Source organism: Rhinolophus sinicus, chromosome 16, assembly GCF_057876585.1.
Source record: "Rhinolophus sinicus isolate RSI-liver-muscle chromosome 16, RSI-T2T, whole genome shotgun sequence".
Classification (NCBI taxonomy): Eukaryota; Metazoa; Chordata; class Mammalia; order Chiroptera; family Rhinolophidae; genus Rhinolophus; species Rhinolophus sinicus.
The window spans coordinates 81,626,016-81,644,137 of NC_142516.1; the positions used below are offsets into that span (position 1 = coordinate 81,626,016).

At 43.5% G+C, this 18,122-nt stretch overlaps 1 protein-coding gene across 2 annotated transcripts; it reads right to left on the reverse strand.

Annotated features, from left to right (window-relative positions):
- Positions 1-306: 306 nt before the first annotated feature.
- Positions 307-17,069, reverse strand: NFIL3 (nuclear factor, interleukin 3 regulated). 2 transcript variants are annotated; one of them, XM_074330192.2, is made up of 2 exons: positions 16,144-17,069; positions 307-2,164 (listed from the first exon to the last, which is right to left on the reverse strand). In XM_074330192.2, the coding sequence occupies exon 2, from the start codon at positions 1,989-1,991 to the stop codon at positions 603-605; it is 1,389 nt and encodes a 462-aa protein (XP_074186293.1). In that variant the 5' UTR covers positions 1,992-2,164; positions 16,144-17,069; the 3' UTR covers positions 307-602. The 2 variants fall into 2 exon arrangements, with proteins under 2 accessions (XP_074186293.1, XP_019569439.2); XM_019713880.3 differs by lacking the exon at positions 16,144-17,069 and adding an exon at positions 14,520-15,690.
- Positions 17,070-18,122: the final 1,053 nt, after the last annotated feature.

An 18,122-nucleotide genomic window follows, 5' to 3' on the forward strand; every position in this document is an offset into this window, starting at 1 on the left:
AAAAAAAAAAAAAGTTATAGAGAAACTTAACGCTAAAGAAAAACAGATAATGGGGAACAAATTAGCCTCAAACATAAGAAAATTCATTATTTTTTTCCTTCTCTTTGGTAGGTTTTCAAATGTATTATATAGCCTGGGCCAAACTAGAAGAAACAGAAATTATTTGCTGAACTCACCCTTAGGTTTTCCCTTACTCAGGGGAGAAAACTCCCCTAAATAAGTAAAATGCAGACTAGCTTAACATCTATTTTTGTAACTTAAATTGCTTTTTTTTTTACCCTAAAATCAAACACAATGGGGCAGAAATTTTGTGTTTGTCACCAATCTTTTATTTAAACTGGTAACTTACACACTTTATAATAGAACAACAAAAATAATGTTCAATATATACACAACCTTTGCATGGACTATGACTATACACAAGGCAGAGTGATAACACAATCTAATTTTCATAATAATTTGTGCACAAAAAGACACCTGACAGACATGTGAACATTACAGTGAAATGACATCACAGGTCCAGTGAAAATTTAGCCTAATACAAAACGTACTCATCTATTGCAAATGACATCTCTAAATGCCCAGAGCTTGTCAGTAGTAATTTATCCAGAGTCCGAAGCAGAGATTTGGTGTGTGGCTATAAGTCTCTTAAGTGAGACCACCTCTGCAGATAAGTTTGCTATCCCTTGCTTTAAAAACAAATTCTCTGGGTCAGAAACTTTGTAGCCATTGTCTTTCATTTCAACAACTCCAGTTTTGAAACTATTCTGAGTTTTGCCATTAAGTTCTTTTTGATGCCAGTGTTCTGATCTGAGAGACCAATCTTGGATGTTAGTCACTTGCACTGAAAAAGGAGTGAGAGAAGAATGTACCATATTTGGGGCACTATGCTTCTCGAGTTCGAAATGTCTCTTAGCTGTCATGTCAACAGGCGAAGAAAGTTTTTGTGTGGCATCAAATTCATTATCGAATGCCTCTACTTTTATCTGCATGGCTTTGGCTTTAATCCGGAGCTTGTGTGGCAAAGCAGAGGAATTCACTTCTGGAACTTTAACCACTGTGGCATGTACATGCTGAAGTTCCACGGGAGAGTGGATTGGGCCCTTGGGAACCTGCTGCTCATCTTCCCCATCGGATGACTTTCCTACCGTACCATCATCGGTTTCTGACGTTCTCGGGGAGTTACTGGAGGAACGGTTGACCTGCAGGAGAGGTGGGGAGTGTGAGTAGCCAGGAAAAGCGTTTCCCACATAGTTCTGATACACGGACGCTCGGTAGCTGCCGCGGTCCTCTCTCGGCTCTCTTGCGTAGCTCTCCAGTTCCACTGGCTCCTGCTTGATGACTTGGAACTTCCTGTCGGGACTTCTGCAGCCATTCTGCCCAGGGCCTTCCTGAGAATGTTCTAGTGAAGACACTTCTGAAACATCAGATAGTGAGCTCTGCGGAGAATGCTTAATGACAGAAATGCAGCTGCTGGTCACCACTGTAGGCTCGTGCTCATCCACAAAGGAGCTCACGCTCGATTTGGAACTCTGGTAGTCTTGAAAGTACACAGCTGTAGAATTACTGAGTTTCTGGATCTCTTGGGCATATGCTGTAGAGCTAATTAAACCAAACTTTAATTTTAGGGAAAGCAGTTCAGCTTTTAAAGTGGCATTTTCTTCTCCCAGTGCAATTAGTTTGTTCTCTAAAACCAGGTCATTTAGTCGACGCTTCTCCCGCGATCTCTTGGCAGCTTCGTTATTTTTCCGCCTTTTTTCCCAATACATGGCATCTTTCTTCTCATCAGGAATGAATTCTCGTTTCCTGCGGCATGCTGAAGATTTGTTTTTCCCCACACTTCCTTCACTTAGAAGAAGCTCTTCTCCTGTCGCCAAGTCTTCAGAGACTTCAGTTAAAGCAGAATTAAGCACCATCATCTTGTCCACACTGCTCCCGGGATCAAGAGATGCCTGCTCCTTCTTGATGGTCTGCATTTTTCTCAGCTGCATCAGAAACAGCCTGCGCCTAGCTATATGGTGCAGGAGAACAAATTATTTTCCCAGGATTCTCAAATGCTTTAAAAACTGTGGTTTAAAATCCATCAATATTCTTCCTTTTGTTCCACTGTCCAGGATAAATCTTTCCAGCCCCTACTGAATGGAGTAGGGGTCTTCTAGGTAACCTGCAAGAGATGAAAGAAACAGTTATCCATTTGGTAAATATTTATTGCCAATGATGTACCGGAACTATGCTAAGCATTTAGGGTATACAGGTCTGAACAAGACACGATTTTTCCTCAGAGCTTGGAATCTTGAAAATGAAATAAGCGCCCAAACACTTACACTGTAAAGTTGTAAAGGACAAATCCCCAGTGAGACCTATTGGCAGAGTAATTAATATGTGATCCAGGAGAGTGAGAGAAACACCAACACCACCTGCCCCAGGGAGAAACAGAGGAAGGCTGTTACAGGAAAAGAAATAATGGGGTGGGGCGTGCGGGATGGTGCATTACAGGAAGGAAATGACAGATCACCTCTGGTTGGTAAGTTTTAAAATAGTACTTGAATATGAGGGTGCTTCTGAAAAATTCAACATTTGTATCACAGAGAAACAAACAAGCTCAACTCTTAAGAGGAACTTTTCCAAAAAAAATCCTTCACTATCAATAAACAAAATCTGCAATTATATGGAATGAAATATAAATGGAGCTCAATTTTTATTTCCACAAGAACTAAAATAAAAGCCACACAAACAACTGAGTTGTAGCTGTTTTAATCTGACTCGTATGTGGACACAACCTGTCCCTCACATCCCTGACTGCCTGGTGGGCTTACATCCAGCTCATTCCACCAGGTGACAGCACACCTGAACGTAAAGGACTCTTCTCAATAAATACATCTCTTCTGACACATATTCTATGAGGTTAGAAACATTCTTTTTTCTGGTTCCTTCAAATTGATTTATCAAACATTTTCTTAAGAGTGAAGCGTCCAAAGATCCTTTTTTGGTCTTGAAAGTTCTGTCAAAATAGATCTCATTTATATAGTAGCTTTGGACTAAAATAAAACTGACTATTCAACTTTTTTTAAATACAGTGCATTCTTAAAACAAAGTTATTTTAAACAGAGAGAATGTAATTTTGGAAAGAATTAATCTCCATTTTACTAATTAGTTTCAAACAAGATATAGAACTCAAAAATAGAACCATCAACAAGCTTCCTCTTACACGGATGAAATATTTATAATCTGAATTTGACTTGCCATGAAATAATAAACCCATATTACATTCCAAAACAATTTTTTTGTGGTGGTGTTTTGGATCTGTGTTTCTAGATGGGATTTCTCCGACTCCTTTTCCAGAAGGTAATACTCTCATAAAGGACATGTGATAAGACAAACATTCATTCAGCACTATCTGCATATGGCATATCTATCCTGCTACATCGAAAAGATGTCATGGTTTCGTTTAATGTCACTCTTTTTCATGCACAGTTTTATAATGACTAATGAAATGAAGTGTTTATTTTTGTTTTTAATTGTTTTATTTTTCAATTATCATTGACATACAATATTAGACTAGTTTCAGGTGTACAACATAGTGACTAGACATTTATATACCTTATGAAGTGATCACCCCTATAAACCTAGTACCCATTTGACACCATATATAGTTGTAATAATATCACTGACTGTATTCCCTGTGCTATTATTTTACATCCTCATGATTATTTTGTAACTACCAATTTGTACTTCTTGATCTCTTTCCTTTTTCACCCACTGTCTCAACCCCCCTCCAAGCTGGAAACCATCAAAATGTTCTGTTATCTTTTGCGTTTCTTTCTATTTTGTTTATTTATTTTGTTCTTCAGATTCCACATATAAGTGAAATCATATGGCATTTGTCTTTTTCAGTCTAACTTAACTGTGCATTCAGCACAATACCCTCTAGGTCCATCCATGTCGCTAGAGATGGCAAGATTTCATTCTTTCTTAGGGCTGAGTAATATTCTATTGTATATATGTACCACCTCCTCTTTATCCATTCATCGACTGATTGACATCCTGGCTGTCTCTACATCTTGGCCATTGTAAATAATGCTGCAATGGACATATGGATGCACATGTCTCTTTGAAGTAGTGGTCTGTGTTTCTTTAGATAAATATTCAGAAGTGAAATTACTGGGTCCATCTTTGTCTCTTGTTATAGCCTTAGTTCTAAAGTCTATTTTCTCTGGTATAAGTATTACTACCCCGGCTTTTTTGTTTCAATTTTCATGAAATATCTTTTTGCATCCCTTTACTTTCAGTCTGTGTGTGTCTTTCGATTTGAAGTGAATCTTTTGTAGGCAGCGTATGTAAGGTTCTTGTTTTCTTACCCTATCTTTTCAATGAGCATTTAATCAGCTTACATTTAAAGTAATTGTTGATAGACACGTAGTTATTGCCATTTTGTTATTCTGTCTGTCTGTCTGTCTGTCTGTCTGTCTTAAAGAAGTCCCTCTAAGATTCTTTGTAATACTAGTTTGGTGGTGAGGAACTCTTTTAGCTTTTTCTTGTCTGGGAAGCTCTTTATGATAGCTTTGCTGGATAGAGTAATTTCTGTTGTAGGTCCTTGCTTTTCATCACTTTGAGTATTTCCTGCTAATCCCTTCTGGCCTGCAAAGTTTCTGTTGAGAAATCAGCTGACAATCTTATGGGAGCTCCCTTGTAAGTAACTAGCTTGCCTTTTCTTCCTTCTTTTAGGACTCCGTTTGCATTTAACTTTTGCCATTTTAATTATGTATCTTGGTGTGGGCCTTTGGATTCATCTTGTTTGGGACTCTCTGCACTTTCTGGGCTTGTATATCTCTTTCCTTCACCAGGTTAGGAAAGTTTTCCATCATTATTTCTTCAAATAGGTTTTCGATTCCTTGCTCTCTCTCTTCACCTTCTGGTACCCCTATAAAGTGAATGTCGGCACGCTTGAGGTTGTCCCAGATGCCCCTTAAGCTCTCCTCAATTTTTTGGATTCTTTTCTTTTGCTATTCTGATTGTTTTATGCTACCTTGTCTTCTAAATCCTTGATTCGATCCTATGCTTCATCTAATCTACTGTTGATTCCCTGTAATGTATTCTCCATTTCTGTTATTGTATTCTTAATTTCTGATTCTTCTTTTTTTTTCGTAATGTTTTCTATCTCCATTTTTGTGTTTCCTATCTCTTTGTTGAAGTTCTCCCTGAGATCATTGAGCATTCTTATAACCAGTGTTTGGAACTCTGCGTCTGATTGCTTATCTCTGTTTCACTTAGTTCTTTTTCTGGAGCTTTGTTCTGTTCTTTCATTTGGGACCTGTTTCTGTCTCCCCATTTTGGCTGCCTCCCTGTGTTTGTTTCTATGTATTAGGTAGAGCTGCTCTGTCTCCTGGTCTTAGTAGAGTGGCCTTATGTAGTAGGTGTGCTGTGGGGCTCAGTGGTGCAGTCTTCCTGGTCATGAGATCCATGTGCTCCAGGTGTGTCTCTTGTGTGGGTTGTGTGTCCCCCTCCTGTTGTAGTTGAGCCTTGGTTAAAAATTGCACATCAATGGGAGGGGCTGACCCTCAGGCTGATTGGTTTTGAGGATTGGCCATGATTACAGTGGAGGAGCAGCTGTGCAGGGGCTGACCCTATGGAGCAGGATTTGCTTTAACAGGGCTCTGGTGACTGCCCGGCCTACCCTTTGGGTTTGTTGCCCATGGAGGCAGTTGAATGGTGCTCTGGCTTGGTCCCATGCTGGCTACCAGGCATGCCACCCTGGGGACTCCTGGGAGGGGTTCCACCACAGGCCAAGTTCAGCTGCAGTTTGTGTCTTGCTCAGACCACAAAGCAATCCACAGATGGCAGCCACCTACCTGCACTGGGCCTACAGATTCTGGGAAAGGCAAAACCGTGATCCAAGACCGGCTGCTGCTAATGCCAGGCTGAGGCTGCTCAGCAGGAGGTATGGGGCATGTTGAGGTCAGATGCTGCTTATTTGAGGTTTGTGAACCTTTGAGAGATTTTAGGGAACTCCACGCATGAACTCAGATAGGCCGTTTGTATGGAAAAGCTACTGGAAGTGGCTTGGATGGGTTCACAAATTGGGTTGGGCAGGGTCTCAGGGAATCACCAGGGCAGGGTGAACGGTGTTAGCCAGGTTGATGGAGACTCAGATATGGCGGGCCCCTGCATCTGCACACTGGGTGAAGGCAGTGCTCAACAAAGGAACAATGGATTCTGCCAGCACTTCTGTCTGAGAGAAAGCTGCCTCTCTATCCCTTGTCCTGAAGCCAGACAATTCGGTTCCTCACTGTATGTCCCTGGTACTTTTCGAGCTGTTGTCCCATTGCTGGAGCTCAAAGCACGTGAGTCCGTCAGTGAGTAAATCCATGTGCTGGCCCTTTAAGAGGCGAGCCTGGGACTGCAACTGCCCTCTGTCTCATTCAGCCACTGCTTTTCACAGCCAGCAGTTGTGGGGACTACTTTCCCCAGCACTGGAACCCTGGGTTGGGGAGCCTGGTGTGGGGCTGGGACCTCTTGCTCCTCTGAGGGTACCTCTGCAGCTGAGCTATCCCTCCCAATTTTTAACGGTCACACACAGGTGTGGGGCCAGCCCGTTCCACATCTCTGTCCATCCTACCAGTCTTATTATGGCTTCTTCTGTATATCCTTAATTGTAGCACTTCTGTGAGGCTAGACTTCAGGTGACTCTCGATGGTTGTTCTGTAATTTAGTTGTAATTTTGATGCTGTCATGAGAGGAGGTAAGCAGTGTTTACCTACTGCGCCATCTTGACTGGATGTGTCCGAAATGAAGTTTAATTTTATTAGCTGGAAAAGCCTGCCACCTTCCTGTGTCTTTTCCAGAAGGAATGATGTAATAATTTCAAGATCATAAAGAATAAGGTTTAATGTCATGTTTCTGTCTGAGTCAACACAGAAACGTAAGTTGTGACTTAGCGAAACTTGTGATTATTAACACCTAGTTTCTGTTTATTTTTGATAATCCAATTTAATTGCAAATGAAGGCAAAGAGTCTACCACAGCAGGCAGTGATGGTATAAAAAGGTAATGTTTACCACTTAGTAAAACAGCACTACTTTCTATATTTCCACTTAGGTTTCATCTTCTGACACAAAACCCCGTTTTTCCTCTATACGGAATTGATTCTTTCCTCCTGTTAAGGATCTGTATTCCCTAATTCAGTTAAGTCCTTCCCCTTCAAGTCCTTGCCAAGGCATAGAGAACACAATCCTACTTCCATTTACTGAAAGTACCCCACTTGTCTTAAAATCTTTTAACCCCTTTCTTCTAAGTGTCTAAGTACTGATGTCCACTTTAGCATCTCCACAACTTTGTTGGTACATTTAAACCTGCAGAAAACCTCATTTCTTCTTCATCTCCTTCCTATTTGAATTTTACTACATGTACTAGAATCTGGGATTCCTCCCTCATCTGCACAAATTAATTGCTGCTATGACTTCATTACCAAATCACCACATACTACCTTAAGATATTTTCTACACTATTTATCAAATAATCTTGCAATGCTGAAAATAGTTTATCAGCAGCATGAGACAAGGTAGAGAGAGGTGATGATTCTATACACTGTGTACCTTCTTACATGTTTGTTCTGTACATCAACTGTACTGCAAAGTATAGTAAGTCCTTACTTAATGTCCTCGATAGGTTCTATAACTTTATGTGAAATGACATCTAACTAAACCAACTTTATCACTGGCTAACTGATATGAACAAAATTTTCTACAGCATCTCATCAATGTTATAACAAAATCACGTTGAATGAAATGTTACTGGAGGACCTGCTGTACTTCAGGGCATAAATTAATATATATTTGTATCGTAGCAACAAACTGAACATATCAGCTACTCAATATTTATTTGACTGACAGTCACTCGTCTCCCGTACTTATGTAAGAGTTTTGTAACCAAAATACTTTGGTGATACTTTCTTTTAATATTATTTTGTAAATTCTAAAAATGATGTTTTACTTATTAACAGAGAGCTTCTCTTATTCATTAATTGATTTCTTCAACACATATGGAGCATCTGCTGTGTATCCAGCACTGACCCAGCCTGGGGGCACAATACGACAGAAGGAAAAACCAAACTCCGAAGAATCAAGGGACTCCTAGTCTTTGGTGGGAGAGAGACTCAAGACAGTGGGAAGCAAGGGGTGTGCAAGGAGTGACGCCAGTCGGGGGCCTGGCGCACATACCACATTGTTTCTAGCTGAACTGCTTTTTTCTTGGTGTGGTGATAAAACAAAAAACAATTGTAATAGGTGCCATTTACTGAAAACTTACTATGCAACAGGCACTGTGAGCCTGTCATTTCGATACGGTCACAATAACCATTTTCAGATGTGGAAAATAAGGCTTAGGGAAGTTAAGCAACTTGCCCAGTATCACACAGGTAGTTATATGGCAGAGCTAAGACTCCAGCCCAATGCTTACTCCAATCCAATTCCTATAATTTGCAGAAGTTTTTCTGGTGTATATTCCTACAATGCATCTCATTTATATACAGCTCCAATTCTGTATTGTTATTTCTGAGTAACATATACCCATTTGCTAAGTTACTCTGAAGACAGTAAGACACTACTGTCAGAACTTCTTTAAGACAACAAAGTATCACCTGGAACTTTTCTCCAGCTTCCTCAGAGTTGTTTTATATTCTTGAGAGTATTTAATGAATTGAGAAAATATTCTAAATTTTCATATCTCTGCTGAAATTTTCATCTCCTGGCAATCTTATTTATGCTAAAATAAATACAGGAAAAGAAAAACCACAGCTATGGACATCGTCACCTGTGATTTTTAAAAAAACAAAACAAAACCAGAAATGTATCCATTTTCAACATAGCGGTGGGGTGGAGAGCTAAAACAGAAAGACTGAGTGACATTCTCATCACATAGCAGTTGAGGGCAGAGATGGGCCCTAGAACCTATGTAAGTCTCTCAGCAATGAACTTAAATTAGGACGAACACAAAGGCAGTTTACAATGCCTCCTAAAAACACCAGAGTTTATATTCAACTAATGACTTTATTTCAAATTCCAAAGTTTCCCCCTTATGATTAATGTAACAATCACTTCACCCCTGCCTCATGTATTCAGGTCACCACTGACACTGCTTTATCAGTCACCACTTCAGTTTCCTTTTTGGTGAGTGATTGACACTAAATGCCAATTCTATGAGGTTGGTGCATGCAGCATGATCAGCTTCATTGCACATTAGATAATACGGCTGCTTCTTAAAAACACAAATTTAAGAGCAAGAGTCATTACATTCCAATGGACATGTTTTCCCACACCCAATTCGGGCGTGCTGTCACTAGTTAATGCTTTTTCATAGTGCATCACACTATCTCTATAGGCAGCAGTTATCTTTCATAAGCCTGGAGTTTTAAAGTCAAATAAGTCAGATGACTTCAATATTATTTTTAATTAAGATTAAAATTTGGTTTAGAAAATTCTCTAAAAGAATAAAACTTTACAACATAAATTCTAGACCAAATTTCTCCTCCAGGAGTGAGTGACCTCATTATTTATGTTTACAGTGAATCACAGACCTGTATCTTCCTTGGCCTGCAACACATCTGTCAGAGAAATAATGGTTGACAATTCAAACTCTTTACAAGACAAGAAAAGAAGAAACATTTTCTTTCAAGTATCTAAAATCTTACCAATAGTTTAGATGTTAAAATCTACTATGGGAAAATTTTATTATCTCTTTAAAGAAGAAATCTTATTCTAAATTGCTTCTTTTATATTATTTTGATTTTAAAATTCTGTCAATAAAAGATGAAATACTATTTCATGTGCTCAATGATATGGAAACATTTTTATAGAACTATCTCATTTTCCCCTGCTCTCTTGAATATGCTGTCTATTCCCTCAGAGGTATATAGTATAGATACCATTAAAGAAAAAAATTCTTTTATGTGAAACTGTAAGCCATCTCCACTAAGCAGGCAGTTTCTTGTTTTTGAGATAAGTGCCATTTTAGTGAGGAAAAAAAAAAGTTAATCAATTCACAACTCTCTAAACTATTAATACTAGCAAAATGTCAACCTACATTTTCTTCCTATGGGTAAAATCCACGATATGATTGTTCCAATAAAATGCTTTACTTTTTTTTATGGATAAAAATGAAAGCCAGTATTTAAAAGCATAGATAAAATAGAAAAATGAATAAACAGATACAATGAAGGATAGAATGGAATGATAAAACCTCAGGAAACACTGAAATTCCAAGAAAGGATTTTCTTATCAGTCTGAAAAAAATAAAGGCTTTTTAAATTTAACAAACAAACAAACACTATGTTAAACCTTTCCATGTGCCAATGAAGTGCCTCCCATTGAAAATATAATTGTCTCTAGTAACACAGACTTTAAAGCCAGAGAGAAATGTGTGCTTGATGGAGAGATGAACACAGACATAAACAGACGCTCTCCCACTTTGTCAAAGTCTATCCTATCATAGCAACAAATTGACCTACTTTTTCTATTTGGGTGCATCCTAAATAAATGGGTCAAAACCTGATCAAGTTTGTGATGAATGAAAATATTTCAAGTTTCTTGCTCCTCACCCTCCACAAAGAGCTACTTGAAAATTAGATTTAAACTTAATAAATGACAACATTGCATTTTATTATAGCAGTGAAATAACTTAAGGAATTGAAACAACATAGTATAACTCGACATTCTTTAAGAAAAGAGCCAGTATTTGTACCCTAGCACCCGATGAAAATACTCTGAAGACTGGGTACTGATGCTAACACAAGTGCAAGGTTTGAGAATTCAAGACAGAACCACCCTCACTAAAGGGGTGGGGGAATGGAATAGCAGTACATTTTGTAAAATCTGCAGTCTCTTCAAAACGGGGATAGGGATCATTAGTTTTCTTGAAACTTTCAGAAAGATAATTTATCAGTCTAGCCAACTCTAAGCTGAACTCTTAAGGGACACTAACAATCACAAAGTAACTCAGTTACAGGAAATTTTGCCATGGGTAAGTGATACCAGAGTCAGCCAACAGCAGTAACGATGGCAAAAATGGTGTGGGTGCAGGGAGTAGGTGGGGGCAGGGTACAGTAGGGAAAGTTCTAGAATGTTTGTAATTATACTGAAGGATCATTCCAATTCTCTTCAGCTTAACTTTTTGATTGCTTCTTTTTAATTTCACTTTCTTTCCCAGTGAGCAGATGACTACAAATGCCATTTGCTTTACTACATGCCTTAGGAACAGGATAGGTTTTTTAAAATGTTTATTTTTAGTGTTTATTGGAAGGCTACTTAACTGTAGTTTAAGATCCCTGGAAAGTTAATTAATAAAAGACACCATGTTCTGATAACTAAAAGGTTTATAAACATCATTCTGATTCCAATGAAACCGCAAAAATTGCTAGGAAAAGCATCTAGTAAATCCCTACTAAACTTTCTTGTAAAAACAAGCTTATGCTCTCTAATTAAAACCATATGAGAAACAGTACTTTTTTTTAACTACAGGAAAGTTATCTGCAAAGAAATTTGAGAGATAATTGGGAGTGGTGGTAATACAAATTCATTTTGAAACTGAAAAACTCTTATGTAATGTCTGTGATCAAAGGTCAACGTCTTTCAACATTCTCATATGAGTCCGATTTGGATAAAAATCAACTCGAGTATAATTTAGAAAAATAACAGGATATCAAACAATGTGTTAACCCTGTGAAATACAGGCCTACCTTACAAAAACAAGAGATGAATATTAAGGAAAACTTCAATTACATTGTTTCTGTCACATTTTGAATTGAATCCCAAGTGTGTTCTCATTTCTCTATACAAATTAAAAATAAACAACTTTTAACAGCATCGATGCCATCTGGATTACAATGGAAATAATGAAGTATGTGCGATTTTAACTCGGGTAAAAATAAAGGCTACGCAATATGACTGCACCTTTTCCACTCCCTGCTGCAATCACAGTCACGTCTCAGAACTGACTCTATGGACCCCAGCAAGGTCAACTAGAAATATCCACTCAGCTGGTGAGTCAGGCACATTGCTCAACCCGGGAAAGGGCTCTAACAAAGGGTTTTAACTTGCAGGTTGTTGCATCACAGTCATGTTATAAATGCACATTGCAAAGATAAGCCTTTAACACAGAAAAGGAAATTGCTTCAAAAATTACAGTGAGCTGGCACTCACATTCAGGGAAGGAAGAGAGACAGAAGGGGGGGGTGTTACCAGCATGCCCCCCCTTTCCTGTGTTCAGGCTACTAGTCAATTTCTCTGTGCCTCCACTCCCTGACCTATAAAATGGGGATGATAACAACACTCAACACAGTTCCTGACACACGCCGCTTAAGTGTTTAGTCAATATGAGCTCTTAATCTCATTTCTGAGGAGTGAGCAGTCCAAGGCAATGATGAAGATGATTAGTTCTAAGCCTTTGTAGCCTGTCCTGATTCTTAGTGAAGCACTTGCCCTATGTCACAAGTATATGGTAAACCAACTGAAACTTTCTTCTGTATTAGACAAAGGCAACAAACATCAGCAATTTCACCCTTATGAGCTATACACACTCCCTCAAATCTCAGACCACTGCATTTTAGATGCAGAGGTTATCCAGGCCAAGGAAAACTGTCACAGAGAGGTCAACTGGAAAAAGCACATCTGTTTGGCACTTTTTACATTATTCTTGCCACCATCAAGGTATCTCTCTGTTCCTTCAAACAGTTCCCCAAAACATTAACCCAAAGTCTTGGAAAGTTTGAGACACTCCAATCCTGTCAAGAAGTCCCTTCAAACTTAATTACTATTGAACATTACAATGGCAAAAGGTTTTGAGAAAAAAGTTAATCATTAGGACAAGCAAAAAGTGTCTCAAAAAGGATCTTTAATTATAGGCTTAATACAAACTTCAATCCTTACTATTACTGCACAGAGATTTGAGCAGAGTAAAACGAAGGTGAGTATCTTTGTTTAAAAACATTTGGTTCCTGGTCAATTATACAGGAAGCATGTACTGTGCTCCTCACAACTGCCCAGCTCCACAGGTTTTATTTCCTCAGCTTACCCTGGAGGCCCATGGAAATCAGGGCAGTACCCAAGATAGCAGGCTGGGCCTGGGACCTAGCTCCTCCCGGCCCAGAGCCTGTGCTCTTAGACTAGACCAAAGGTTCCCTAAACACTGACAGTGGCCTGAAATCCAAGAGACAAACTCTAAGGGACAGGTGTAGGATATGATCCCATAGAAGCCAACTTTCATCAAAGCTGACTGCACTGCCGCTCTTTGCTCTTTGAGAGAACATCCGTGATGCCGCCGACCTCACTGCGAATACTTGCAGGAGCAATCTCAGACTTGTCTGTGCCCGGATGAAAGAACTGTACTCTTACTATAGGACCGCAGCGTCCGCGTGGGCGTTTTGATTTTTGTTTTATTTTGAACTCAGGGGATTCGAGCTCTCTCTACTCTAGCCTTTGACCACATAAACTTAGGGTTAAAAAAATGCATTGGCTTAACTAGCCACTCAAGCTGGGCCCTCCTTTCCACCATCAAGGCTGGAGCGCCCTCACTCCCCCCGCCCCCTTATTTCTGTGGTCTGCTGGCATTTGGAGGTTTTCTGAGGTCTTTTTCATTTCACGAATCCAGAAGCGCTCGGCTCGGAAATACAATGAAGCCTCCTGGAACAAAGGTATATGCGGTGCTCGAGGCTCCCCGCGCAGAGAAGAGGCAGGCCGCTGGAGCTGCCCTCTCCGCTCGGCCTCGCCCGGGGTCCCTCCCTTCTCTCCTGCTCCCTTCCCCACCTCCCCAGCTCCACTTCCCTCCTCAAATGTTCCCCTCCAGCTCCCCTCCCCTACCCGGACCTAGCAAACCCCTAACGCACGCGAACCGCGCCTCCTCGGGACCCGCCCCCTGCCCCCCGTTGAGTGGGCGGCGCAGCGGGGCCTCCTCATAGCCAGGACCCCCGCGCCAGAACAAAGGAATGTGGGGAGGGGACGAAGAGTAGCGCAGGCCTCCGAGCAGCCCCAGTCCAAGCGCCGCCCAGGGCGCTTCCGGGTGCGGACCCGACGCCCCCTCGCACCACCCCCACACCCTCCAGATCCCAGGGGCCCGCAGGAGGGAGGGGCGCGCCGGGAAGCACTAACGCACCACTGAAGGTCGCCATCGGAAGGTGGCGGTACGCGGCCCTTTGCAGGCCCGGGGCTCCCAGCCAGAGCTCCAAAGTAGGTCGGGGTCTGACACCGGGAGCCCGGAGCAAAACTAGCTTCTTGGAAAGCGACTGAAATTTGGGGTCATATAATTTATTCCAGTGGTGAATCGATAATATGCCCCCCCAACCCCACACTTTAATTATTTAAATGTTATCTTAGGGTGAAAAATCTGACATATACACACCACCATATACACATATATTAACACATACTTACACTACGTGAAAGTCCAGGTAGAAATTTAAAACCTGGGTGTATTATATATTCATCTATATTCACATGAATATAGGTTACCCAGACAAAAATACAATCTACTAACCTACATTTGTTTCCCATAAATCATATGTGGTCTGGAGAAAAAGAAATTACGATGTGAAATAAACAGTTGTGACTTCATTCGCTGTTGTTATTTACAAAAGCCAAGAACAGAAGATGACACTTGGCAATCCTCTGCTTTCTCTCAGGGAACAGCACTTTCCTAAGGTGTCCTTTTAAAAAGATAAACGGGAGTCAGCATCCAGCAAATCATCGGGCTCTGCGAAATGCCTTCCTAAAAATACAATCTTATCAAAGGTCTCCGAAGGCGCGGAGTTAAAACTACAGCAAATGGCCTTGAACTTGTATTTGCACACAGCCCTAGAGAAAACACCAGAAATAGCACTGCGAGGCCACAATTGTTAAAATGTGATAGGGCTAAATTTAGAAGAACGCACATTTCATTTAGGGCAAAAGACACACATTCGGCAGCATGAGCACGCTCAATGCTTACCCGGTTGTCTACATTCCTGTTTAAAATAGCCTTTAAAAAAACTGTTACAGTGACATTTAAAGGCTGAGATTGTCCTACTTTCTTTGTAACAAGATTATAAAATCACGTAATTAGCTCCTTCTTCCTATGCTCACTGCCAGCAATTCGGCAGTTACATAATGTAACATTTCCAGGAAACTATTATGTGATCTGTCTTGTCGTGCCTGAAAAAGCAATGACAATAAGGTGAGGAAAAGGGCTGACTGCATGGAATGCATTAAAATTAGGAAGGTGGGGAGGTAAACGCCACAACGGTTCCTTCCAGTTTTAAAAATAATAGCTCAGAAGACCTAAAGGGCGAACCCGGGTAGTATCCGAGATCAGAATTCAACCCGAGGAATTCTTCCTTTCATATTGTGGAGTGTTTAAAAATGTACTTGGGACGTACTATATAGATGTAAATAACGATCTAACACTCAACGCTGCGCTAGAAGTACCAAATCATTGCACACGTACGAGCACATTTCCAGATCAGCCCGTAATCCTTGCCAATTTTTCACCGTGGGTAGATTATGCAATATATGCAAGGACAAACCCACAACCTCCCCGAGCGCTGGTATAACACGCTGACGACAAACAGGGTGGAAAACGTCTGAGCACACAGCCCGGACACAAACAAACGCTGCGCAGGCATTCTCCGAATGCCGTCACCATTCACGCCACTAACCGTTTCTCAAGAAAATCAAGACTATTCCCCATTACTCTATCCCCCTCTCCCCCGCCGCCAGGCCCGCAGAAAGCACAAGAAAGGAAAGAGCGTTGCCCTTCCCTCTCAAGGTGGCTCAGCCTCGACTCAGTCTCCCGGCGCTCCTCTCTACCAAAACATCAATTTTCCCGAAATCAGGAGACATTATGCAACAGCAGCGGGGGGAGCGCAAACTAGCCCAGTCTACGTGCCGGCGCGAGAGCGCTGCAATCAAAGCAGCCACCTTAAGGTGGCGAGTCCCCTCCAGACAAGACAGCAAAAGTTTATGTAACGAATGCCCCGCGCACACTCGTCGCCGCCCGCCAGCCCCGCGCACAGCCGGGCCCCGCGCACAGCCCGGCCCGCGTCCCGCGTCCTCTCGGCCGCGCGCCCCGGGAGCGGGCGGGGAGCCGGGCGCCGGGCCGGGACGGCGGTGGGCGGAGCGCTTACCGTGTTCCTGCTCTCGGGCGGGCGAGCCAGGCGGAGGGGAGACAGAACCAGGGCCGGGAGCGGGATCCGGCCTCGGGCTGGGGCCGGGCTTCGGGCGGCGGGCGGCGGGCGGCGGGCGGCGGGCGGCGGGGCGGCGGCGAGGGCGCGGCGCTGGAGTCGGGCAGCGCGCCGGGTCCGCGGGCGCCGTGACCGCGCTAGGAGATGTGTGTTAGTAGGTCAGTTCCGAGCGCCGCGCTACGTCGCCGCCCGCCAGCCCCACCGTGACGGGCGGCCGCAGCCCCAATCGCCGCGCCCGCACCCGCCCCCAGTCCTCCGCCAATGGCCGTGGCTGACAGAGGCGGGCTCTCTGTGGCCCCGCCCTCGCCTGCTCCCCCTCCCGCGGCGCCACCGGCAGCCGGAGTCCCTCCTGGGCCGTGGCCACCACCGCCTCGTGAGCTCTGGGAGGACCCGCACCCCGTGTCCCATCCAGGATTGCGCAACGACTGGCGCTGCAGCGTCGACCGGGACGAGCCTGGGGAGGGGCCCGAGACCCCCACCCTCACTGTCCCGCTCTCCGCGTCGCAGCCTTCGTGCTGCCTGTCTCCGCGGCTCCTCGATGAGCCCGGCGACCGTCGCTCCTTCGCAGAGGCGCTTTTTGTCTCCCCAAGCGCGCATCCGGCCCGGCTACCTGTTGCCCACGGAGTATCCGGCCGCTAGCTGCGGCCACCCGGGCGTGGCAGGGACCTCCGCCCGCCCCTCCCCGCACACTCGCGGGAGTACCCCCTTTTCCTTGAGATGGGCGAGAAGGGAGCCATGGGGGAAGGGGGGACGCTGGCGAGCTGCTAACCCTCGCGGTGGGTAGGCGTGGGGAGAGGGCTGGGCGGCGGGTCCGAGCCCCGCGGGAGAGCTAGGCAGCGATTACGATGCCCCGGCGCCTCTCCCCGGGGAGAGAAAGCGCGACGCACAAACACCGCCCCTGCACAATTAGGGCGAAGATGACGGCTGCAAAGTCGTTGCGTAAGAGGACTGGGAAACGAGGTCCATCTGCCCGCGGCCGCGCTGAGTGCCGGCCGCGAGTGCGGGTCTGCCGGCGGGGTGCGCGGGGCTGGTGCTCTGGCTGGCGTTGCTGCTGGGGGTGGAGACGCAGTGCAGGGTCTCTTCCGGTGATCTGGGAGCTGGTAGCTCGTTAGTGTCATTTCTGCCCCGAATTGTATTCGTTTGTCATCTCCCCCAAATTCCCGGTCTACGTAAGAGACGTAAAGAAGTGGGAGAAAGGGCATCTCGCGGCGGGTTCTTCAGTCCTCGAGCTAAAGACTGCACAGGCACGTGGCGTTTACAGATGGAACACCGTGCGTTTACAGGATAGATGGAAGGGCAGTGCCCTTTTGTGAAGGGAGCCATATTCCTGACAGTGACGCAGACTTGCCCAAATAGGGAATGTGGCAGGTGTGAAAGGACCTCTTGCTCTGCTTGGACTATGTGGGAGCTGGGATGAAAGCCTTCCGTGACTTTCCCCTTCTTTTTCCTCTTAATAAAAATACATTTTAAAAAAAAAATTTGGAGCAAACACTAAAGAGGAGTCGAGTGAACCGCCAGCAGCCATCAGTGGTGTCCATCCATCATTGATAAAAAGCAAATCTGCTCCGCTAAGTTTGTCTCTTTTCTCCCTTCCCCATTCTCGTATAAATACCCAAAGAGTGACGATTAAAAATGTTGATCACATTTCGGTAGTGTTTTTGGAAAGTCTTACATTGCAAACTGTTCTCCAAAGGGCAATGCTTGGTTCTGAACACAAGCTTGTTCACAGTTCATCCCTCAAAGTACAGATCTACCAGCACGACCCTGATGACTTAGACTTGGAAATCCACCTCCCCATGTGCTCACAAATTCTAAAAGCACATCTGTGTGTAGCTTTTGAGTCAATCCCTGCTATTACACACTCACCCCAAACAGATGACTACCCTGGTGAACATGAATCCTTATTTTGGTTTGTAATATCC

Excerpts from the sequence above, each read along its gene's own strand:
- NFIL3 (XM_074330192.2), bottom strand. The coding sequence starts at position 1,991 with ATGCAGCTGAGAAAAATGCAGACCATCAAGAAGGAGCAGGCATCTCTT.